This window comes from Pelobates fuscus, chromosome 4 (genome assembly GCF_036172605.1).
Source record: "Pelobates fuscus isolate aPelFus1 chromosome 4, aPelFus1.pri, whole genome shotgun sequence".
NCBI classification, from domain to species: Eukaryota; Metazoa; Chordata; class Amphibia; order Anura; family Pelobatidae; genus Pelobates; species Pelobates fuscus.
In genome coordinates, this window is record NC_086320.1 from 260,215,028 (window position 1) to 260,242,893 (window position 27,866).

A 27,866-nucleotide genomic window follows, 5' to 3' on the forward strand; every position below is an offset into this window, starting at 1 on the left:
TTATTCTAATCTGTTATGGATCATCACCAGAAGCACAAATGGGGAGCCCATTTTGCATACAAACTGATACACTGTCACTAGACCAGTCTTTGTCTGAACGTCTTTTAATTTTACTGTTGCTGGTTAAACATCAGAAAAAAAACTGAGATCCAATACATCTTGAGGTGTAGTTGGTGCATGTTGAGCATTTATTATGGTCTTGAAGGTATGTGCCTTATCAAATTAGACATCGACTCTCGCCTAGAGGGAATTATGAGTTGCAACAGTTTTGTCTTTCTTCTTCTCTAGAGAGTCAGTGCAGGTGCCTAAAATAAATAGTTGAAAATATTATCACTTTTGTGGTATGGTTGAGCAGATGACCATGGCACAGTGAGAATGTCTTATTTTCTTTGACTTAATGGATGTTTAGGGAATAATCTAATGGGTGTTGAATTTATGCAGGATTCTTTAAGTGAAGGATCAAGTTACAGTCTTAAATATTTGTGGCCATCATGGTCATGCACTATCCTTGCCTCCTCTAGTGAAATACAGTTATAGAATTGAAAATTTACCCGATTTAGTTGTCAAAACCCTATAACAAAACTATGAGTGTTTTCCTCAGCCATGTTTGGTTACATGAAGTAGAAAGCTGTTAGGCACTGATTTACAAAATGGAGTTCCTGCTTTCTTATTATTGGACACAGGACACTGTTCTAGGATGCATTCTACTTGTGGATTTTGAAAACTGTAGATGTAGTTTCCAACACAGCATTTCAAACTTTTTTGTTTTGTTTTGTATATTTTATAACATGTCAAAGCAAATTATGACACAGATGAAGTACTGCATAGTTCTAACATAATATACTACTCTATCAGCATATGCATGAACGTTGTTTGTGTTATCCCATAGCACATTAATAAATCAATTCTGTTTAAAGATGGACAGAGTTGATTGTATTAATGTGGAAATAGAGACTTTCACTTAAATGATCCATGAAGTTGAGGCTGGATTGCGTCCTGGGTACCCAGATAAGTCTCAAACTGTTTGAACAAAGTTTGTCTACCTACCATTTGACTGCGCCATGTGACTGCTGTCACAATAAGTTCTGGCCGTGGTTAAAACTATTGAAATGCTGTGTAATCTACTTTGAATATATTTCACATGTTTTTTTCTGGGATTCTGCTTGTTTTATGGACACATTGTGTCTTTTATTTCAGAAAAGTTTTACCTTTTTATTTTAACCCCTTAAGGACCAAACTTCTGGAATAAAAGGGAATCATGACATGTCACACATGTCATGTGTCCTTAAGGGGTTAAAGTAAAAAATTGTCTGTACACTAGAAATAAGAACCATGTTTATTTTTCCTCCCTTGACACATGCAATTAACACAGCCATTGAGTGATTACATCTGTGTAAGGGAGCTGATTGCCCAGATAACTGTTTAATAGAAACTTATGCTATCCTTGTAGGAGAATATATGTTCTAGGATATTAGCAGATTTTGGATTCATTTCTAGCCGAATGCATCACCATTTTCATGTTTCACCATCATCAAGAAATCAATGTCCCTTAAATGAAAGTGATGGCTTTTAAGAAATAAACTTGGGTTTATTTTGTAGTTGTCAATATACTTTGCCAAAATTATATCTAATAGATGGTTAAAGTAATGTAGTTTAGAGCTTAAAAGTGCTATGTAATTAAATAACTTGAATGAATAAAAGTAATCTGATGCAAAGAACTGCATTTTATATAGATATGTCCTTTTATAGGTAAGGGCAGTTATCCAAATGTGTACAATGCAATCTGCACAACTATTTCAATGTAAGAAGATACAGTGCAATTTGCAAACGTTTTTTTGTTTTTCTTTTCATACCAGCTCATAGAAAGTAATCAGAAACCAAATGTCAGGATCAAATCCAAAGAGACTTTACTGCATTATGGTAGTAAAAACGAAAAAAATAAAAACCATCACAGTGCCTGTGTATAGTAAAAAAAAAAAAAAAATGATAATCACTTTGAGGGTCTTTATTTAAACGTTGATCAATAGGTAATTTAGGGACATTTGAAAGGCAAATCATGAGACATGCAGTTTAATAGAACTGATACCAAAGGAGTGTCTCTGAGTTACTTCTCCTCCCATTTGAATCCTGGATTAATCAAGTCACAACATAAATAAGAAATTGTCTAGGATTGATAGTGTTTGCTATGTAGTTTGTCAATGTTACATTGTGTGTATGTATTTATGCATATATATTTGTGGGTGTGTTTATACAGATCTTTCATATCCAAATTACTTTCATATTTAGGCATTGATTTAAAAGGCATACAAATTGATTTTGTTTTTTTAATCTTTTTTTTTTTTTTTTTTTTCAGACATTACCAGCCTTTTATATTCTTTCAAGCTTTCTGCATCTCAGGCATCATCAATGTTTTTCTCTCTCTTCTTTTTCCTATTTATATGACTTTAATTTATATAAAACATTAATATTACTCCTCACAATAAAAAAAAAATTAATAATTACTATAACATAAAGCAGACAAACACAACATTCACACATGATGATGAAACCCTCTTTGCCAGTCTCTCTGCCTTGTTATTCATAATATTGATATATTAAAAAAAATAAAGATTTCTCTCTGCCTTTTCTCTTTCCCCTTTCTCTTTTCCTCTTCTCTTTTTTTCTTCCTTTTTTCTCCTTACCCCTTCTTTTCTCCTCACCTTTCCCCTTCTTTTTATCTTACTCGTTCCTTTTTCCCTCCTTTCCTCCATCTTCCTTTTCTCTTCTCTTCCTTTCTTCCTCTATATATATTAATCTACTGCCGACAATTTTTTTTAACCACTTATTTATATCAAATAATTTTTTTCTTCTTCAGGTTTCTATTCAAACCTCCCTCTTTCTTAAGTTGCAAAATTAGTTGTTTTTTTACTATGTCCCAATTCGGTAGGTTTTTAGTTCTCCACCTTCTAGCAATAGATATCTTTGCTGCTATTAATGCATGGGTGAAAAAGTGTTGTAAATCTACATTAAACTGATGAATATTTAAATGTAATATAAACATTTCCGGAGCAAAAGGAAAGTTAGATCTGGTTACCATTTCAATTTTGGACAAGAACAATTTCCAAAATTCCTTAAGTGGAGGGCAACTCCACCAAGTATGTACACAATCTCCCACTCCCCCTTCACATCTCCAGCATATATCTGTTTTACTCTGGTCTATTTTGTTTAGACGGCTAGGAACACAATACATTCTGTTAATAATCTTAAAATGTAGCTCCACTAAATTTAGGCATTTAATGCGCCTAGCAACTGTCAGCCATGCTCTATTCCAGTCCTGTCCATCAATTTTTTGTATTTTTAGATCTTTCTCCCATTTTTTTATCGCCGGAAGCGTCAAGTCACCCTCTAGTTGTCTCAATACCGAGTTACATTTATTTAATAGGTTTTTCATGTCCATTCCTTTCAATAAGTTTCCTAATTTAATATTAATATTGATTTATTACTGTTAGAAAAACGTTCGAAATGATTTAACTATCACCATACCACCTTTAAATGGTTTCCACAAATTCAACTGAAAACGCAAAAGTAACCCGTTCATGGCAAGCATCTTTAGTACTTAATAGAGCACCCATTTGCTCTTATGACCTGCTTCAAATGAGATGCATAGCACCAGTTTCTGGCAGTGTTCCTGAGGTATCTTAGCCCATTGGTCATGAGCAATGGTCTTCAGTTCAGTAATATGCTTGGGTTTGCATTTGCAACCGCCTTGTTCAAATTCCACCAGAGATTTTCTATGGGGTTCAAGTCAGGTGACTGTGATGAACACTGTAGAATCTTCAAGGACTTTTTCTGCAACCAAGCCTTCGTGCAATTTGAGGTATGCTGTGGATCATTGTCTTTTTGGAAGGTCCAATAACGACCAAGTTTAATCTTCTTTAGAGACAGCATGATGTTTTCTCCTTGGATTTCCTGATACTTCAATGAACACATATTGCCTTCCACACACTGCAGGTTTCCATTGCCAGAGATTGCATGGCAACCCCAAAGCATCACCGAGACAACAATATGCTTTACTGTAAACAGATTGTTCTTTTCAGCTTATACCTCATTCTTCTCCATACTGCTGATACGTTTGGCCAAAATGTTTGTTTTATTTCATCTCTCCACAGAACAGAATCCAAACCTTCTGTGGCTTATATATATGAATTGGAGCATATTGGAGCCAACTTTTCTTGTGCTTTTGGGTCAGTAGTGATATACGTCTTGGAGTTCTGGCATGGAAACCTTCTGCATTACTGTGCTCACAGAAACCTCAGTGCCTGTTGCCACCAAGTCTTGCTGCAGGTCTTTTGCAGTCACTAGGGGGGTTTCCCAACCCGCCTTCTCAGAAATCGGGTTGCAGCTGTTGATAGCTTCCTTTTTCTGCTCCGTCCTGGTAGTGTAACCACTTCAACTTTAACCTTGCGAACCATGTTTCCAATATTGTCTCTAGGAACATTCAATGCCTTCACTATCTTTTTGTATTCTGTTCCTTGTTTATGAAGAGCGATTATCTCTTAACTTTGTGAACCATTCTTTTGACTTAGCTGTATTTCAAACATGCAGTCAAACCTGACACTCAACAAACCCCTTGCCATTTCAGGTATTTCGAGTGTTACACACCTGGTGCTACAAATGATGCCCTTGATTAGTTGCATCAAGTGTGCTGCAACAACACCTGTTTTGCATATTTGTGCTGTTGCAAGGGATTCTAGTCAGGAGGTTGAATAATTTTAAACCGGAGAAGTTATTATAAGTTGCATTTTCAATTGAATTTGGGGGAACCACTTGAAGCATTTTTTGTGTTGAGCTATTTCAATTGTTTTTGCTTGATTTGCTTATTACAAACTTCTGAAAGTCTGATTTTCAATGGGGGTTGACTAATTTACAACTGTATTTATAGATACACACACACAACGCACACATAGGGTCGAGATATTATATATATATCCTCACACAGACGTATATATGCAATACACACACAAATACATATATATATATATATATATATATATATATATATATATATACACATACATACAGATACAGCGCAGATACACACACTGACACACATGCAGATACACCAATACACACGCTGACACACATACAGATACAGACACAAAGATACTAACACTGACATACACGCAGATAGACATACACACACTGAGATGCATGCAGATAGACAGATACACGCACTGAAACACATACAGATAAATAGATACAAACACTGGCATACATACAAATACAGAAACACAGATACAAACACTGACACAGAAACAAATAAACATATACACACACTGACACACATGCAGATAGACAGATATATGCATGCAGATACACAGATACAAAAACTGACACACATTCAGATACAGACACACAGATACAAACATGACAACACACTCAGATTCACAGACACACAGACACAAACACTGCCACTCATTCATCTGCACAGACATGTACAGATTTACAGACAGATACAAGCAATGACACACACAGATACACAAAATAAAAAACGGTTCAGGCACTCAGGGATAACCGAAATAGCAGCTTAATCAAGCTTGACCCACACATGTACACTAAAACACATATAGATACACACATAGGCATATATACAGATACACACACTGATACACACATAGACATGCAGACACACACTAAATACAGATATAGACACTGAAAACACACATACAAGTAAACATTTTAGCCACCCTCCAGCTTTATAACTTTTGGGTGCAATAGAGTGTCTATCTTCTCTACCGGTCTGCCCCCCTTCTGGTGCTCTGTCAGATTCAGTGACCATCAGGGATTTTGGAGGAAGAGACAGACAAGTCTCTATGTATATGAGCTATATGTATATGAGAGGCAAGGTGTACTGGGCGTGATTGAGTTATGATGGTGGGGGCGGGTTTATGATGGCAAGGTTGAGATATTGTGGGCGAGTGTGGGCAGGCACAAGCAGCTCTACTGTAACTATACAGGAAATCTGCTTGCAGGTACATTAAAATTACACTGTAGGCACTGTGGTTTAGGAGTGTAGGACTGTGTCTGGAGTCCTCTGGAGCTGTCTAAATTCATTGTTAAACCGTTTTTAATGGTTTAATGCTAAACAAGAGTCATCAGCAGCCCATTCCTTATGTGCTGCTTTGGCTGTTTAGAAGCATTTGCTTGTGCAAAAATGGAGAGCGGTGATTGACTGAAAGTGTTCTGAACATGGTTTAGCAATGAATGGAGGGACTGAATTTAGGCACTCTAACCAATTTGATGAGATGAAATGTTTATAGTGCCTAGAGCAGGGGTAGTCAACCTATTAATACCTACTACCCACTTTTGTATCTTTGTTGATGGTAAAATTTCCTTACCACCCACAAGTGCTGCAGTAACTAATTTTAAAGTGCAAGTGTATTTTTAAAAATATGTACTTAATCAGTTTTTTTTTTTTTTCTATTCTCTTTTTTTTTCTATGTGAGGTGCTGTGTGTGTGACAGGTGCAGTGTGTGTGTGAGGGAGCAGTGTGTGCATGTGTGTGAAGGGTGTTGTATGTGAATGAAGGGTGCTGTGTGTGTGTGAAGGGCGTAGTGTGTCTATGATGCAGCTTGTGTGTGAGTGGTGTAGTGTGGGTTTGTGTGTAAAGAGTGCATAGGATCTCTATGTAGGTGGGTGAAATGAAAATATATCTTACTGTCTCCCCCTCTCTTCTTCTTACCTTTTACCAGGGACGGGGGACATAATGCTGCAAGCCCTGGTGGTCCAGTGGTGGCATGGTCACTTTAACCTGCAGCTACTGCGGCTGTAGGCTTACACTCCAACCAGCCTGCTCACGGAAGGGACACAGAGCCTCCCAGGCTCTTACCTCCCTCTGCTGGAAGTGCCAGTGGGCCAGTAAGGGAGATATTTGATCTCCTCACCAGCCCGAATGGGCTCTCAGAAAGGCTGGCTCTGCATGGTCCGGCAGGTGAGATGAAAGAAGGTCCACGGCCATCGAGGTCCACGGCCATCGAGGTCCACTGGGTGTTTTCTGCAGAACCCTGAAATCCTAACCCGCCCACTTGTGGTCAGTAGGGACCAGGTTGACTACCTCTGGCCTAGAGTGTTACTAAAAAAAAAAGATCAGTAATTCTAAACAGGTTGCCTTTGAAGTAAAATGCATTTTGATATATTTTCCATATAAATAGATCTGCTATGCTTTTGTACCCTGCTGAAAATATTGCATGTTTGCATATGTGATTTCCTAATATGTTTAACAATTTGTTTTTATTGCTAGTTCTGCATACGGAGCAGGTTGATCATGAAGAAGGCAGTGCTGTCCATAAACATCCCTTTTCCCCTAGCTATCACTCAGGACCAGGTCATTTTTGATTTATTAGGTAAGTTGATTTTATCCATTAGAGCTTAATATATCATCTATATTTTTACTATATCATGAAAAGATATGTGGTTAAAATTATTAAAAAAAAAAAAAAAAAAAGAATCCAAATGAAATGGTCTCCAAAACTAGACCAGTTTTTATTTTATTTTAGTTTTTTCTCATTTTGCTTCCTGCTTTAAACGTTGTATTGTTATTGTTTGGACAGGCAAATTAATTATACTTTGGAACACAAATCTGATTATTAGGGCAAATATACATCTCTTTCATTAGTACTGACTGAAATGAGCATGCATCTTGTTGTGTGTGTTGTGTTGTTCATAACTATGGCATGCGGGTGGGAAGATTTATTTCACCCTAAAAATACCCTAATGACTTCATGTGCCAGAAACCATTGATAGATCGTTAGATGCTCCTTCAAAAAATCATTAAAAACCCACTTCTTCATAAAAGCAAATCAATTAAACTGTTAATAGCTCCTAATTGATTCCTGTCTTGCAACTGTCATTAGTCTAATACTATCCTTACCTTTTGTGTCACTTTACACCACTCCCTCTAAGCTCATTGAGCAAAGCTCTCAACCCCTCTGTTCCTGTGTGTCCAACTTGTCTGGTTACAAACACATGTTTGTTCGTGCACTCACTGTAAAGCACTGCAGAATTTGTTGGCGCTATATAAATAATACCAACATAATAATAATAATAATAATAATAATAATAATAGAAGAGATGTATTGGAATATATCAGCACTGAGAGTGTACATGTAATGCCCACTGCACCTTGTCCTCTGGCCACCACTGTGGAAAAAACTGAAATTGTAGTGCAAAGTTACACATTTCCCATATTACCGTATATACTCGAGTATAAGCCGAGTTTTTCAGCACATTTACATTGCCATAATACAGACAGGGGGCTGTGTGCGGTTACTTACCTCTCCTGCAGCTCCTGTCAGCTCTCTCCTCCTCCGCGGTGGTCCGTTCAGCACCTCTGTCAGCTCCCAGTGTAAGTCTCGTGAGAGAGGAGGAGAAGGGAGCTGACAGGAGCTGCAGTAGAGGTAAGTGCTCTCTGCCAGCCCCCCTCCACCCCCCACTGAACTGCCAATGCCACTGGACCACCAGGGAAGGAGAGCCCCCCTCCCTGCCATGTATCAAGCAGGGAGGGGGGGACGAAAAAAATAATATTTAATAATAATAATACAAATAATAAAAATAAATAATAATATAACAAAAAAAAATTAAAATTAAAATAATAAAAAAAATATTGTAATGCCCACCCCCCACCAAGGCTCTGCATCACACACACTGCACTCATACACACACACACTGCATTCATACACACACACTGCACTCATACACACACTGCACTCATACACACACACTGCACTCATACACACACACTGCACTCATACACACACACGGCACTCATACACACACACTGCATTCATACACACACGCACTGCACTCATACACACACACTGCATTCATACACACCAACACTGCACTCATACATACACACTGCACACACTGCACTCATACACACACACTGCATTCATACATACACACTGCACTCATACACACACTGCACTCACACACACACTGCAGTCATACACTCACTGCACCCATACACACTGCACCCATACACACTGCACTCATACACACACTGCACCCATACACACTGCATTCATACACACACACTGCACTCATACACACACACTGCACTCATACACACACACTGCACTCATACACACACACTGCACTCATACACACTGCACTCATACACACACTGCACTCATGCACACACTGCACTCATGCACACACTGCACTCATGCACACACTGCACTCATGCACACACTGCACTCATGCACACACTGCACTCATGCACACACTGCACTCATGCACACACTGCACTCATGCACACACTGCACTCATGCACACACTGCAGTCATACACACTGCAGTCATACACACTGCAGTCATACACACTGCAGTCATACACACACTGCAGTCATACACACACTGCAGTCATACACACACTGCATTCATACACACACACTGCACTCATACACACACTGCACTCATACACACACTGCACTCATACACACACACTGCATTCATACACACACACACTGCACTCATACACACTGCACTCATACACACACACACTGCACTCATACACACACACACTGCACTCATACACACACACACTGCACTCATACACACACACGGCACTCATACACACACTGCATTCATACACACACTGCACTCATACACACACACTGCATTCATACACACCAACACTGCACTCATACATACACACTGCACACACACTGCACTCATGCACACACACTGCATTCATACATACACACTGCACTCACACACACACTGCAGTCATACACACACTGCAGTCATACACTCATACACACTGCACTCATACACACTGCACTCATACACACACTGCACTCATACACACACTGCACTCATACACACACTGCACTCATACACACACTGCACTCATACACACACTGCACTCATACACACACTGCACTCATACACACACTGCACTCATACACACACTGCACTCATACACACACACTGCACTCATACACACACACTGCACTCATACACACACACTGCACTCATACACACACACTGCACTCATACACACACACTGCACTCATACACACACACTGCACTCATACACACACTGCACTCATACACACACTGCACTCATGCACACACACTGCACTCATGCACACACACTGCACTCATGCACACACACTGCACTCATGCACACTGCAGTCATACACACACTGCAGTCATACACACACTGCACTCATACACACACTGCATTCATACACACACTGCACTCATACACACTGCACTCATACACACACACTGCACTCATACACACTCACTGCACTCATACACACACACTGCATTCATATACACACACACTGCACTCATACACACACACTGCATTCATACACACACACTGCACTCATACACACACACTGCACTCATACACACACACTGCACTCATACACACACACTGCACTCATACACACACACACTACACTCATACACACAAACTGCATTCATATACACACACACTGCATTCATATACACACACACTGCATTCATTATATACACACATTGTAAATAAATATTCAATTAATATAATTTTTTTAGGATCTAATTTTATTTATTTATTTAGAAATTTACCAGTAGCTGCTGCATTTCCCACCCTAGTCTTATACTCAAGTCAATAGGTTTTCCCAGTTTTTTGGGGGTAAAATTAGGGGCCTCGGCTTATATTCGGGTCGGCTTATACTCGAGTATATACGGTACATGGATTTTCAATAGACTGTGGAAAACAATGTATGCTGTTGCCTATCCCCTGATAAATATAATGTGCCTATTGCAAGCATTAAAAAAACACTTTTGGTTTCTCACCCATGAGGTTGGAACCATAAATAAGTGTACCATTTATGCTGTGCATATTTGCAGTTGCATTCTTTTTCAGCAGTGTTCTTTTCGTTCTCTGTTTCAGAACCAGATGTAACTAAGACAGCAAATGTCTCTGTATTTCTAAAGGGAAACTGTCCTCCGGCAGACCTTGAGGGGAGTGCTGTGATTTCATATAATACACCTACAGGTAAGCAGTCAGTTGGGATTGAGACTTATTTTTACTGTTGTGGATACAGAAGTTAGTAACATGTATGGTTCCTGATTAAAGTTTGGATTCACAGGTTGACCAATAGTATTCCAAAGTAAATACTAGTATTGTGCTATGTGAAGAACTACAGTGAATCAATACATGGATTTTATTCAAATTTGTCTTCAATTATAAATAATAATAGACAAGATATGCCATATAAATGCATGATAAGCCAGTCTATACTTTTAGTGTCATATTGTTTTATTGTGTGATATGTTCCTCTAATGTTCATATCATTGTTTGATAGGGCAGTCCATTTTCACAGCCAAGTATTTTGCTCCAGAATTTCTCATCTTAATATTGAGTATCCAATTTTGGCAACTCTTACCATTCTATATTTGGCCCTGGTATAATTCACTGAAAAATCTAAATGTGATATTCATTTGAAACTCTAACTTGCTATACCCCCAATGAAAAAATACATAATTAAACGCATGCATATTTTTTAGTACTCAGTGATTTTTATGGTTTTCTTCTTTTTTTTTAATTTTATTTGGGCAGTGGAGTGTCCTAACTTAAAGGATACTTATTATTCTAGAATATTGAATATTGAGAAAGCCTTCAATACTTATTATAATTGGATTATCTTTGTTAACTATTCAACTTGGCTGTACTTGTATGAATAACAATATTATTTCTGATATTTTTCATGCTACAAAAATATATATTTTTATATATATTATCCCCTCAAAATATATATTAAAACTGCTAATGTTAAAAGCTGCAGGATAAATGTGAGCTCCATATCCCATAATATATTTTATCTAGCTGCATATATATCTGTATTAGTTATAAAATTAAGTACACTTATGATCCCATGTAGGATATAATCTTGAAAATTAAATATAAATAAAAAGATTTTGAACCTGATTTATGAATAAACTAGAGGTTCAGTATCACTAGTAGTGGATCTAGTGATTAATAGACTCTCCAAATTCCATGACAACTAATGCTCCTTGCATACGCTTTTTTGCAAGCATGTTCAAGGTACCTATCTTCTTTAAGAGTTTGACTTCTAACTACAAATATTACTACAGCTATACGTCCCAAATCTCATGTTAACTGGTTGCAAGATATGTTGAACATCAGGCTCTTATAGCATATGCCTGGTACCCCCATTGAAAATGAAGGCTTTAGTAGCAATGGCTGGCTTCTCAATTGATGGGGGCAGCTCATGGCATACAATGGGTTATACTAGGGAATTTCAGTAGATTCCCCCTGGTTTGGGTTGCATTGTCTAAAGTAAAATACAACAATGTAACATGACCACCACCAGTTTTATTCCCCATTTTCACATGGGATTCATGAAAGCTTTAAACCGTTGCTTACATGGTAGCACTAAATGAGAATGATATTCCCAATAATGCCATAAGTGAGATTATGTTTTTAAACTGGCATATTGCACCCTGATTTTCTGTCTGCACATTCATGTATTAAGAATGTTAGTGTATAACGTATTAACACTTATACATGTTATTGGTCTGCAACACACAGATCCCTTGTGATTCTTATAGTTCAGTATTTTTTAATTATTATATATATATATATATATACATATTAATATATGTTTTTATATGTGGGGATTGAGTAACTCCCATCATTATCATAAGCTGGACACATTTGCTTTTCATTATTATATCCAATCAACTTTCTGGGAGTCTGTATCCCCCATCGGTATGTGTTTATGTATTATTTTATATTAAAATCTTTGTTTACTAGAGTTGCATTTAAATCACATTTCTTCAACTCCACACACCTCATTAAAGAAAGTATTTTTAATATTCCAATTTAGGCTTCCAAACCTTTTGTTCCAGCTGCAATTATCTGGACACATCTGTCTAAATGCTAAGGTACTTTAAAGGAATCGGATTTTATTTTCAGAGAGCGGCATCTTCCGCTTTTCGTCTACACAGTTGTCCGCCAAAGTAAGCGAGAGAAAAAACTTGGTGGAGAAACTTGTTGGCTTTGCTCGCTTGCAGGGTTCCAAGAAGGCAAACCAAACCGTACTCCTCCAAAACAAATAATCCTGATTCTTTTAGACACTTTACTGAAAGAAATGACTGTTAAAAAATGACAAATTTGACACATGATCATTTTTAGGAGGTAAATAATGGGTGTTTCAACTTGGTAATCCTCTTAGAAATGTATATGGGTTCAGCTTTCCCAAAACGAATGCATTCTAGGCATGAGGCTTTCAGGTTTGTGGTTGCATGAGAGGTTTGAAAGCATTCTATATTGGCTATGTTTATAAGTATAGGAGTATTAAGATTTCGATAAATCTATTTAGGTAAATCTATTTATTTATTTCGCCAAAAATCATTGGTATTATTACAATGTCCTACCTATTGTAAGCTATTCACATCTTGAACAATAGAGCTAAATAAATATTCCCTTCTCTGTAGGCTTTTTCTTGCTGACTGCCAGGTGCAAGGGAACACAGATTATATCATTGACTAACAGAGGGATAATATGGATGTGCCCATTTGCAGGATAGAAAGGGTGAATTTTTACGATTGAAAGAGTAGTCCAGCCTTCATGACCACTTCTTCTTTTTTTTTAAGTGGTTATTAAGGAAGGAATCTATATGTGCAGCGGTTTGTAAAATGACATCTGTTAACAACGCGCTAACAACAGATTTAATTATCTTATAGCCTCATAGGCAGCCACATTTACAAGGGGAAGCATATATCTCCTCTCCCTCTATAATTCTATCATCTGAGTCCTACCAGATCTTCCTAATATGCATCTGTTTAGTTTTTTTTTTAATTCCCTCCCTTTGTCGCTCCATTGTCCACACCCTACTCCCTCCCTCCCCACTCCGTCTCAGAGTGCATGAATGAGACCTGTCCAATTAAATACTTTTCTGTGAGAAGCATTTGATTGGACCATGGAGAGGGAAGCAGGATCTTCATCCGGCACTGGACTCCAGGTAAGACTAAAAGTCACTTTACAGGTTTATTAGGGGATCCTTATTACTAATGCCCAAAAGGGCATTCTAAATGTAATTTTTTTTAATAAAAACTATATATATATATATATATATATATATATATATATATCTCCAAAAATACCTTGCACACACTATCTTCAATGCAATCGTTAATGCCAGGTTGCCAGACTGTAGTCACATTAATATTGTAACAAAACCCTACCGTATGCCTGGGAATATTTACTGCTACCGGCCCTTTAAGAGCTAACCGGGCACATATTCAGGGACCATTGATTATAAAGACATATTGTGTATCCAGCAAAAGACATCAAACTGGATATAATTGAATGTGCTTACCTGTTTTGTGTGGATTATTCTTTAAAACAGTTGGGGACTTTTCAAGCATTCGTTTACTTATGCGACCCAGACGGTATGGACTCGGCATTCATTGTACGAATGCAAACTACCGAACACCGGACCACCCTGCTACCTAATTATGTGGTAATTTACCTCCCTGATCGGCACATCCAGCTCTTATGGGAAACGCACAAACGCTTTGTTTCAGTTCCTGGGTGGCTGCCATTTCGGGACTTTTACACGTGGTCGCGGCCATCTTAACTCCCGAACAGCGGTGTTTTGCCATCGAGTGTCTGGAACTCAAATCTGACACTCGAGTAGGCGAACACAGCTGAGACCTCCATAGCACCGTAAATTCGTGCCAAAACTACCGACCGCCCTGCCGGGCGGTAGAAAGACTATGCAACATATAGGGATTCTGGTGAACCTCAAGATATCCGCGGATGGCAAGCTTTTCGTGACTTTTTACCGCACGAATGAGGACCGACTGCAAGGCCAAAACTCATGGAACTAGTTTCGGCTAGTGTGCCTGTGCGGTCAGTCAAAACGTTAACGCTCCATAACTCCCGAACCCGTTAACCGAATGGGATGATTTTTTCATATGTTGCTCCACCAGATCAGGGCTATCTGGGGATACTGGATTTATGAATGTACCCCAGATATTTGGGGTACATCCAAAACTAGGGTAAAAATGTGTGCTTGTTAATTATGTTAAAGGTTTATCTGAGGGGAGGAGATGTGTGGGTTGTACCTTATCTGTTATTGGTTACTGTGTTAATTATGTAGGTGTCTCCCTTGCATGGGCAGCATCACATAAAAGGAGAATGCATGCCATTAAAATTCAGTTCTTCTTGACCCTTCAAAACGTAGCCTCGTCTCGTTCTTGGAAGGGGATTTACAGCATAAGCACCTTGCTCTTTTAATAGCTCTGCCTGACTCTTCACTTGGATCTCGTGGATGGGAATAAGCAACTGCACTACTACACAGCAACTTGCCGGGAAAAAGGACGTCTCCAACGGCTGATACCCACTTACTACCTGGGTAGCCGTTACAAATATATCAGGATAGAAGGGATGTCCCACACTCACGGTCTTTTTAATGTAGCTTTTAATATTACATTATTAAAAAAGCAATGAACTTGATGCTAAACAGCGTCAACGTTTCAATCATGAGGAAAGTCCCTACCGTTTAGCATCAAGCTCATTGCTTGTTTAATAATGTAATATTAAAAGCTATGTTTTAAAAAGATTGTGCGGACCATCCCTTCTATCTTGGTATATCTATACACTCTCCTTACTATGGCAATAAATCTGGTTTTGTGCCTGGGTGCTGAACCCACATCAAAATATAAGCAATTAGAAAAATGGAGTGCACTCACAGGACTTCAAAGTGGCTATGTGGTTTTAATAGAAAAATATACAATTACATCTGCATCAAATCGATGTTTCGACCCTCAAGCGGTCTCAAGATAACCGATAGTAACATCAATAATTCTTAAAGAAGAAAATAATCTTTACACTTACCAATCAAGTGCAGTGACCACCAGCAAACCGATAGAAACTTGGAAGTGAGAGAGGACCGTGAATGACATCATCATGTTATGACACTCACGGATACAAACGTGGTTGTTAGGAGACCCACAAAAACAATATGTGAATCTGAGAGAAGTGAGAGAATAGAGGTAGGTGATAGTGATAAAAACAATCAAGGAAGAGCAAAGAGCAGGATTGAGTACCTATGGCGAGCTGGGGCACAGGCATAAAAAGAGTGAATGTGTGGGAAAATTTGACAAAGTGAAAACAAATGTAGCATATTTGAGTGAGAATTCAGTGACAAACAGTGAAATACGAAAGTATATGTAATCTGTGCCATACCAGTCTCAAAATTATATATATATATATATATATATATATACACACGCGCACACACACACACACACACACACACACACACATTCACATACAATATTGTAAAGTATATAAGGTAAAGGCAAAAATTAACTATATAGGTATTGCTACATCATAAGCAAGTATTACTATAAGAAACAACTTGTATGAACAAAATCCTATTAAAATACCATGGTCAGAGCTGGGCAGTGGCACAAATATTCCAAGAAAAGAATAGTTTACGAAATCATTCGCTATACATACAGGCATCCAACAATAGTGCCTCTATGTCAATGTATGTGCATAGAAATTCAAAACTGGAATCTATGTAGAAGAACCACTATACAATCAATCTAAATATGTCTTAAAGGAACATGGAATAAACAATATTTTCATTAAGTCTCTTCGGGGTACTAGTGTTCAGATGGTGGATCCAGAATGCTTCTCCCTGTAGTAGATGTCAGGATCCATGTAAGCGGAGGGACGTGGTCCATGGCTATAAACTGCAAAGTGGGCAGATGGTGTTGAGCAGAAAGAAAATGCTTAGCAACAGGTTTTTGTTCTGAAATGCCATCATAATCCCAGACCGATGGCCCCTGATCCGATCTCTAAGTGTAAGGTCAGTTTTTCCCATGTATGAAAGTCCACATGGGCATGTAATCATGTAGATAACATGGTCTGTGGTACATGTGATTTAATGCCGCATTGCAATTTGTTTGCCACTGTAAGGGTGTGCAAATGTAGGGCTACTTATATAACGCAGCCCGTGCATTTAAAGCAACCTTTCTACACTACCATTGATTTTGTGTCACGCTAATTCCGATTTCTCTTATAACTAACAATTGGATATTCACGAAATATCGAGGGTAGATTTTCTATCAAGTTGTAAAATGTCCCAATGTTTTAAGATAGTTTTTCTTATTAGAGGAGTGCCTGTATGGAATGTTAAAGGTAAGTACATTTGTTTGGGTTTGGTGGGATAGTCTGTGGCTCCCTCGAAAGCCGCTCCATTGCTTTGGATTTGGCAAATGTTAATATTTGTGGATGATATCCACGTCTCAGAAATCTCTCCCACACCTGTCGAAGTTGCTCATCCTTGGCACTATGTTCACTATTATATCGTAGTACATGCATGAATTGTGAGATAGACAAGGAGTCTTTAAAATGTTGGAATGGAAGCCTGAAGAAGTGTATTACGATCAGAAGACTTCCGATATAATGTGTATCCAAGTTTGTTATTTATCTTGTACACTGTAACATCCACAAATTGGATGTCCGAGTCATTCCTTGTAGGTGTAAGTTTCACAGGTATAGATGTTGAATTAACTTGGTTGACCATTTCACATAGTTCATCCGATGTTCCTTTCCAGATGAGGAAAATTTAATCGACAAATCTGATTTATTTCACAATCTTCTCTTGGTATTTCAATAAAATAGGCTTCAAACCAAAACATGAATGCATTTTTATATGAGGGTGCCATTGCCGCCCCCCATCACAGTCCCTTTGTAAATAAAAATGTTGTTCAAATTTGAAATAGTTGTATGACAGGAAAATCGAAAGCCATTCCATAAGGTATTCTATGGAATTGGCCTGAATAGGAGGCAGACATACTCAAAACTTCTCTCATGGCCTGAATCCCATATGTATTTGAGATTATTGTGTACAGGCTTTTGGCATCCAGGGTAACTAATAGAATGTCCAAATCTGTCGTAAAACTAACCTTGCAAATATGATTTTGAAAGTCTTGCGTATCCTTTAAACAAGTGGGAAGGATTATGATGCTTTCTTTAATATGGAAATCCAATACATTTTGACACCGTTTCTATCAATCCATCCCTGGCATAAATAATCGGTCTGCCAGGTGGATCTTCCTAGTGAGCACTTCTCCTTTGCCAAGATAATCCATCGACCCCACAGGTGTGGCATGTCAAGATGCTGATTAGACAGCATGATTATTGCGAAGGCGTGCCTTAGGCTGGCCACAATAGAAGGCCACTCTAAAATGTGCAGTTTTATCACACAGCACAATGCCACAGATCTTGCAAGTCTTGAGGCAATGTCCTCCAGAACTGTTGCCTGTGAATTGAATATTAATTTTTCTACCGTAAGCTGTCTCCAGAGGCATTTCAGAGAATTTGGCAGTACATCCAACCTGCCTCACAAGCGCAGACCACGTGTAACCTGTCAGGATTACAGTATGATCCAGCACGTAGAATTGTGTAACACAGAGGACTGATGGGTAACATATACTGGACCTTAGAATGGCCGGACTAACGTACCAAAGAATAGTCAGGAATAGCCGAGGTCAAGGGACACAGAAAGAGACACAGCGATAAGGAAAAGCCAGGGGTCAGGGATGCCAGAAAACAGGGAAGTCAAAATCAATGCCAAAGTCAAAATACCAGAATAACCAGAATCAATAACGCGCTCTCGGACAACCACAAGGGAAACCACGACTGGGCACTGAGCAGGATGAGAACTGGGCCTAAATACCCCTCCTCTGGATCTAATAGGGTGTAATCTGCCTTTGACCCCAAAGGCAGTTACCAGGTTCCCATTTGCATAATTGCTGCTCAGCACAAACCCTGCAAACCCTGTTGTGGATTTGATTGCTTCTCGGCACAACTTTTCCTGTCAGGACAGTAATGTTGCTCGGCACAACTTTTCCTGTTTGAATAGTAAATTCCATTAATCACATTTTTTATAAGCAGATGAATACGTGACATAACCACACCAGCCCAGGACCTCCACATCCAGCATCTTCACCTCCAAAATAATCTTGAGACCAGCCAGATTTCTGCAGAAACTGTCAGAAACCGTCTCAGGGAAGCTCATCTGCATGCTCACCATCCTCATTGGGGTCTCGACTTGACTGCAGTTCGTCATCGTAAACGACTTGAGTGGACAAATGCTCACATTTGATGGTGTCTGGTTCTTTGGAGAGGTGTTTTCTTCACGGATGAATCCCGGTTTTCACTGTACAGGACAAATGGCAGACAACGTGTATGGCGCCGTGTGGGTGAGAGGTTTGCTGATGTCAACTTTGTGGATCGAGTGGCCCATGGTGGTGGTGCGTTTATGGTATGGGCAGGCAACACAGCTTTTATTGATGGCATTTTTAATACACAGAGATACTGTGATGAGATCATGAGGCCCATTGTTGTGCCATTCACCGTTCATGCAAGTTGTTTCCTATAGTAATATTATAGCAGTACCTATATACTTAGAGTGGTTCTTCAATTTAATCTTATGTTATTTTTGCCTTAACCTTATATACTTTACATTGTTGTGTGTGTGTGTGTGCGTGTGCGTGTGTGTGTGTATATATATATATATATATATATATATATATATATATATATAATATGATTTGAGACTGGTATGGAACAGATTACATATACTTTCGTATTTCACTGTTTGTCACTGCATTCTCACTCACATATGCTACATTTGTGTTCACATTTTCCCATACCTTCACTCTTTTTATGCCTGTGCCCCAGCTCTCCATAGGTACTCAATCCTTTTTGCTCTTCCTTGATTGTTTTTATCACTATCACCTATCACTATCCTCTCACAGACACTTCTCTCGGATTCAAATATTGTTTTTGTGGGTCTCCTAGCAACCATGTTTGTATCTGCGAGCGTCACAACGTGGTGACGTCATTCGCGGTCCTCTCACATTTCTGGGTCTTAATCGGCTTGCTGGTGGTCACTGCACTTGATTGGTAAGTGTAAAGATTATTTTCTTGTTTAAGAATGATTGATGTTACGATCTGTTATCTTGAGAAAGACCCCTTGGAGGTCGAAACATTGATTTGATGCAGATGTAATTGTATATTTTTATATTAAAACCACATATCCACTTTGAAGTCCTGTGAGTGAACCCCTTTTTTTCTAATTATATATATATATATATATTGTGATCCTTGTTAGTAGATAGCACGGTCCTCTAGGGCAAAACATGCACAGTCCTTTTATTTTCTTATAATCCCGGCAACTTTATTTGTAAATTTACACATCAGGCAGCAGCAAACGAAACATAAATGCAATGATGTAACACAAATCCCTACAACAAAAAGCCTAGCTCGTCTGAGCACTAACTCACATCAGATTCCCTATCTATCAGGGGTTAAACTATAACAAAATTTGTGGGTTTCACCAACCTAGTGTATTTGTCTGCTCTCAGCACTCCAGTGCTCCAAGCCAGCCTTGACTGCTTCTTCTCAGCACTCCTAGTGCTCCAAGCCAGCACTCCCAGTGCCTCAAGCCAGCACTCCCAGTGCCTAGTCTCCTTGACTCTCTTACTGGAGAGAACACCCTCTCTCCTACCTGCTTCCTGAGAGGAAGCCAGCAATCCCCCTGTACCTGCCTAGCAGGGAGTGGTTTATTCCCACTGCTACAGCTGATCATCTCCAGCTGAGCAGTGGGCTGGAGACAGTCCAAAAACCCTGGCCTGGATCTTTGTCTCCCAAGAAAACTACTAAACTGTGGAGTGGAGCATTGGCCCACCCTTCTCCAAATACTCCACCCCAGGGGCCCATAACTAAACAAAGCTTTGTGTTGTGCAACACAAAAACTACACATACTTCCCCTGGGGTTAAAAGGCCTCTCTGCCTTCACTTTATCACATATCCTCCCCCCCAGCTCAGACCCATCGGGTCGAGCGGCCTTCGAACACAAATCGTGAACATTCACGTCACCTAGGGCTGTACCAGCCCTGACTTGCTCCTCAGTTACAGGAAGTGGCCTATTGTAGATGGCTGCTACCTTGCTCCCTTGTAGTTTAAGGAACCTCCACCCAAGTGGATAACCCAAATAGTTAGCTTCCTCAAATCCTAGATAACACTTGTTAGCGGTCAAACCGGTAGCCCTTACATTATGCACAACCAACTGGACCTTCATCAGGTGTGCTTCCAAGTCCACCCTGTGAATCGCCACACCGCCAAGGTAGGCAGCTGCATTCTCTCTGTGGGGCAAAAGTATCCTATTTATATGCAGAAAGGGGGCTGGTGCACTATGCAACCTGAATGGCCGTACTTTATGTTGCCATAACCCCTTGGGAGTAGAAAACGCTGTCCTTCCCTTTGCTTTCTCTGTCAGGGGAACCTGCCAATACCTTATGACCAGGTCCAAGGTACTCAGATACCTGGCCTTACTTATACGCTCTTGCGTTTGAGCTGCATGTACTACAGGGCATTTAACATTTACAACCTCAGTGACAAACTCTACCTCTGCCTTGGGGTATGTGCGGGTGTCACCATGTGTACACACAATATTAAACATTTGTCTTATATCACATTTCTCTGGCTGAAGCAGAACACTTTTCAAAGTAGCCTCGCTCCCTGAATCAATTAGTGCTTGTGCACAATTCCCTTCCACCATCACCACTTCTAACTGTGCTGTAACACCACCACCAGTCACCATACACATCTTTAAGCAGGTCAATACAATCCTATGCAGAGCCCTTAATACTATGTCACATTGTATTGTCTCTTCACTCTCAGGACTGTTATATGTAATATGTCCTTGCAGGTGGCAGTTGAAGCATCTGAGCTTTTTCTCAGTCTGGTCTCGTAGCCATAATGGGACTTTTGGGTACACTCTACCATCATATTTATATTGTCCCAGGCTCAGTATCAGGTTTTGTCCTTTCTTTCCAGTTTCCCCGCTAATATGGTTGTTAGCGGATCTAGGCTGAAGATCAATACGGTGTGGCTCCTTAGCAGCCAAGTTCCTCTCAATCATCATCATCTGCTTCCACATCTGCAGCTTCTGATTTGATAATCTCTCAACGTCGGAGTAACTTTCAAGCGCAAACTTTACAAAGGCTTGGCGTGTAATTAGCCTTTTTTTATCAGCTAAAGGCTTGTCAGGGTCTGCAGATATTTGGTCATATTGGTAAGCCTGCATCTTCTGGAAAAGGCGGATAAGACTCTGCTTTCGAATCTTCAGCTGGGTCCACTTTTCATCCCACTGCCACACAAGCCACAAGTCATTAATATTAAGTTCTGGTTCCACATATTCTTTTCTGTAGAATGCAATAAAGGGGGCCCCAAAATGCTGATTCCTCATGAAATTTAGGGCCTCTCTGATCTTCTGTATAGTGCTTGGACCCTTCCTGCTGAAGGTGGTTCCAACTTGTCCACGTTCCAGGTAGTCCGTGCTTTCCTGTAGAGATATTGTTGGTGTTGCAAAAGCATTTCTATATATCCAGTCAGCTTCTTCTTCAAGCTCATCATTTTCATCGCCTGCCTCATCAGGTGATAGTTGGAAAGAGACTTCTACATCGTATGGATTTTCCAACATTCTCAATACCCGCTGTACCTCGCTGAAATCTCCCTTCTCAGCTGCATCAATTGCGTTTTGAGCAATATAATTTCTGAGCACAACTGCCGGATTGTTAGAGTCCATTATTTTCACACGTTCAGCCACAAATGTATCATTATCCCCAGTAGTTGCTTGGTCTTTTGACAACCGAGTGCTGTACTTGTGAAGCCATTCTTCCCAGAGTGCACGGTCATTACTCAGTAGCTGGTCTTCACTGGACTCTTGCAGTTTATTGTAGCGTTCGATACGGTCATGCTCCTTACTTATGTTGGCTTTTGCTCCAATCAAAGCAAATAACTGAGGGTTACTCTGCGCTAACATCAGCATCACTGACAGTTGTCTTGGATCCATTTTGGGTTTGAACACCACCTTTAACTCGTCCAAGGAAGCGTACTGCTCAGTTAGAATATCTAGAAAATCCTCTGCGCTGACGGAATTCCCAGCATACTTGCTGAGCACTCGGAAAGTATTTATAAAATTTGCTCCCATTTTGTTCATGGTTTCCAACAGGTCTGAGATAAGACTGCTGTCCTCCTCGAGCTCTGCTTGAATCAGGCCAAGCTTCTTTCGCATCTTCTGCATATACCACCTCTGGAACTCTGAATCATACTCCTCATCAATTATACTTTGACTGATTTCTACCGGAAACTCTGGTACCAACGACTCAGCGAGCTTTCCCAAGTTCCACTTACAGATTTCTGGTTGCTTGTTGTAGGCATAACGACCCATGTTATCCGACCCATTGCAAATGTGATCTGGATCATACCTGTCCATGAATCCATATGGGCCATAATCAATAGTAATCCCAACAATGCTCATGTTATCAGTATTTAACACGCCATGGCAAAATCCAACACACTGCCACTCTGCAACAAGCCTGGCAGTCTTCCTGGTTATCTCTCTGAAGAAAGCTGCATTTCGTTCAATCTTGTGCTCTGCATGTGTATTCTGAATGTCTGGATAGAACGTACTGATAACATAATCCATCATTTGGATGCGAGCGTCATTTCTGTTGACACTAGGACCCCTTCTGCCTGTTAATTCATCAGTTTCCTTGAATATTTCAAAAGAGCCAAATCTAAGGAATGTAGGAGCGATGCGTAAAACTATAGTACAGCTTTCTTCCTTTGGGTTTCCCTCTGCTTGCTCGGCCTTGAGTGGCCACCTCCCAATGTCAGCAATGATTTCCTCTGGGCTGTCGGGCGGTCTCCCTGCTCCCTTGGGGGTGTCCAGAGATGCAGTCATGGCCTCTCGCTGGGTCAGGACAGCCCCGGTATCAAACAGCCGGTCAGGCATTCCGAGTCCCGCCTTTAATCCCATGACTGTGTTCCCAGAATCTGGCAGCTGTTCCAGGTAGTCAGTGCGCCCAGGCCTTGTAGCAGTAGTCTTTGCCAGCAGATCCAGTTCTACAGCTCCCGGAGAATCATTCAAAGTCTTTGTAGCAATACCAGGTGTCTCTGAAATATTTTGTTCTGCTACGCCAATGTCACCTACTTTGTAACTTTCGCCTTGGTCTGGCTTAGCTGCGGACGTGCCCATTTTATCATCACAGCATGGTTCTGTAACAGTCGCTCTCTCTTGAATTAGATCAGAAGCGACTACATTGCCTTTCTTATCGTGACTTTGTTTTGTCACTACTTCTCTGTCTTGCTTTTCTCTGCCAAACTGTCCAACAGCTGGTTGACATTTTTGGGTAGCCTCTGCTACTAAACAGTGCACCGCATTGTTATACTCAACTGGGGTGCCTTGCTTCTCTCTATTAAGCTCAGCTCCTTCGCTGTTGTCTTCTCTGACTCCCCAAGTCAGTCTGTTTTTCATGGCTTTAACTTGTTCACTTGGGTGTACATCAGCGGCTTCTGCTTCACTTTTTATTACACAAACCGGCTTGACACTGCTGGCCTCAGCCACAGTAGTTTTTTCTCCTTTTGTTGCCTTGGAAAGATTTATCAGCACCTTTCTGTTTTCTAATGTCTTTCCAGCTTTCTCTTGAAATATGCAAGATTCAGTTTCTGAGCTTGAAAATGTTTTTGTTTCCAACTCTTTTTCTAAGACTTCATCTGTTGTGATGTCACTCAGAGCAAGTTTGAGGCTTTCACGTGAAGCTGCAATGTTTTGATTCTCATATAAACACTTGTCAACTTCAGTTATCAGTTTGTCTTGTTCTCCCTTCTGATTCTTCTGCTCCTCACGGGCTACTTTAAACATCTCCGCTTGTGTCACAACAAGCTGTTTCACCAAGGACTCAGTGCACTCCATTTGTGTTTTGGCCAGGACTTTAGCACCCTCTGCCTGGGCCAGCACCAGTTGCTGCAGGGCTGTACGGTTTTCTGCAGCTCTCCTGTTAGCCTCCTGTTGTACAGCAGTTGCCTGTACCAGAGCCTTCAGCAGGTCCTCCATTATAGAACCACGCAGGTAACAGTCTTAAAGGTACAGTGCTTTTTATTCGATTAGCAGGTCTGCCAAAATAAAAGTCCTCAATAAGCAGACCCACGGATGACTGGCACACCCACAGACCCTCAATGTGCTACTGTGCCCGCATTCTCCACCATATTGTGATCCTTGTTAGTAGATAGCACGGTCCTCTAGGGCAAAACATGCACAGTCCTTTTATTTTCTTATAATCCCGGCAACTTTATTTGTAAATTTACACATCAGGCAGCAGCAAACGAAACATAAATGCAATGATGTAACACAAATCCCTACAACAAAAAGCCTAGCTCGTCTGAGCACTAACTCACATCAGATTCCCTATCTATCAGGGGTTAAACTATAACAAAATTTGTGGGTTTCACCAACCTAGTGTATTTGTCTGCTCTCAGCACTCCAGTGCTCCAAGCCAGCCTTGACTGCTTCTTCTCAGCACTCCTAGTGCTCCAAGCCAGCACTCCCAGTGCCTCAAGCCAGCACTCCCAGTGCCTAGTCTCCTTGACTCTCTTACTGGAGAGAACACCCTCTCTCCTACCTGCTTCCTGAGAGGAAGCCAGCAATCCCCCTGTACCTGCCTAGCAGGGAGTGGTTTATTCCCACTGCTACAGCTGATCATCTCCAGCTGAGCAGTGGGCTGGAGACAGTCCAAAAACCCTGGCCTGGATCTTTGTCTCCCAAGAAAACTACTAAACTGTGGAGTGGAGCATTGGCCCACCCTTCTCCAAATACTCCACCCCAGGGGCCCATAACTAAACAAAGCTTTGTGTTGTGCAACACAAAAACTACACATACTTCCCCTGGGGTTAAAAGGCCTCTCTGCCTTCACTTTATCACATATCCTCCCCCCCAGCTCAGACCCATCGGGTCGAGCGGCCTTCGAACACAAATCGTGAACATTCACGTCACCTAGGGCTGTACCAGCCCTGACTTGCTCCTCAGTTACAGGAAGTGGCCTATTGTAGATGGCTGCTACCTTGCTCCCTTGTAGTTTAAGGAACCTCCACCCAAGTGGATAACCCAAATAGTTAGCTTCCTCAAATCCTAGATAACACTTGTTAGCGGTCAAACCCCTGGGGTTAAAAGGCCTCTCTGCCTTCACTTTATCACAATATATATATATATATATATATATATATATATATATATATATATATATATATATATATATATATATATAAGCAAAGTCCTGTTATCTCCTTGCACGCACACTTCAATATGAATTTTGGCCTGGTGCTCTTAAGCCAATGCCATAATATGCACAAATATAGGGAACAAGAGGCAAGCACTCACGGTCTTCTGGTTACTTTAAAATGATATTCCTTCTATTTCATAGTTTAAGGATCAAGTTTTAAACTATGAAATAAAAGGAATATCGTTTTAAAGTAACCAGAAGACCGTGAGTGCTTGCCTCTTGTTCCCTGTATTTGTGTATATATATATATATATATATATATTTATTTATTTATTTATTTATATATGTAATTTTAAAAAGGTTCAAGTAACCCTGTAATTTTATTTTTCACACCTCACAAATATATATTTGTTAAATATAACGATAAGTAATCATAATATAAAAATCACGAGCATTGATAGTGGCAATTTGCCTCTTTGTTTATTTATTTTTTTCTTTGAAAACAATTGCCTAGTTTGTAAAATGTACCGCTTGATGTGGCCTCTGCTCTCTGTGCCTAGGGGTAGGAGGTACAAATTAGTGACAAGGCCAAAAAAGGTCATCTGGGATTGCTGTATTTCTCTTGCAGAGGGAAGACAGACAGACATGTTGCACACAGTTTCCAGACATGTTGCACAAAGATATTTTGCTTTTATGAACACTAGTAAGATGTTTTCAACGATATTGTGAAAAGTGCCATATATAATTACCGTAAACTTTTTTTATAATTCTTTATTTTTGAAGTGCATAAGCAAAGTACAGTCGCTTGTGAGGTACCCCAAAGGCACTCCTCCAGCGTATTATAAAACATTTTAACAGGAAGGGGTAAAGATGACTGCACATTTTTATATATTTAAGTTATGCATTACACGGTTTCGGTTGTTCTGACTTAGGCATATTCATATCATAAAATAAGCTAAACTAAAATAACATCGCTTATCTTTCCGATCATGAAATAAAAGAAAGTTAAGGTGCTGTGTCATGTGTAACGGTAGCTATACCAGTAGACTAGTGTAGTCGATGTAGTATTGTGAGTCGCTTAAGAGAATTGCGTTTTTTAATTAGCAGGGTCATGATGCTACGGAGCGAGTGCTTCATGTTATAGTGTATGCTAGACAAATTATGAGGTTAGCGTTCATATATATGAGCAGTTCAGTTAAGTCAACGTTTGTAGGGCCTGCTAGGCAAGTTAACAGTGTATCATTTATATGTGTGTAGGTTGAGACAAAGCGTGTTGCATGTGCGGTCATAATGAACTGTGGTACAATGCTAACAATCAAACATATTTACGAGTCTTTGCGTAAAAGTAAACAGCTTTAAACCAAAAAAGAAAAGAAAAAGTCCTGGGGCCTCCCAGATGCTCCGGTCGCCATTAGAGTGCCTATTGGCAATTGCTTAACTCAGTCTATGTTAGATTTACGTGGTGTAGGTAGTTTGTATGTCAACGGCTGTTGTCCGCTGTGAACGTGCCCTCCAGATGCAAGTGTGGCATGTTCACTTGAGAGATACCAAGGCAGGTCTCTCAGCCAATGCCCAGTGCATGGACGTGTCTCTTGTCCTCTAAGGCGTACCTGCGTTGGGGCTCCGCTCCATCAGTATTCAGCAGAGTGTTTAGATCCCCGGTTTGCAGCTCTGACTTGGAGGGACAGAGATGGGCTTTGCTGGGCGCCG

General features: G+C 40.1%; 1 protein-coding gene across 3 annotated transcripts in view; it reads left to right on the forward strand.

Moving 5' to 3' along the window:
- The window catches only part of BBS9 (Bardet-Biedl syndrome 9), a 448,879-nt gene that overhangs the window by 224,448 nt on the left and 196,565 nt on the right, over positions 1 to 27,866 (forward strand). For all 3 annotated transcript variants that reach the window (XM_063452070.1, XM_063452069.1, XM_063452071.1), the window contains exons 13-14: positions 7,280 to 7,382; positions 10,930 to 11,034. In XM_063452070.1, the coding sequence (XP_063308140.1) occupies positions 7,280 to 7,382; positions 10,930 to 11,034 (208 nt within the window). The remainder of the gene's footprint in view (positions 1 to 7,279; positions 7,383 to 10,929; positions 11,035 to 27,866) is intronic.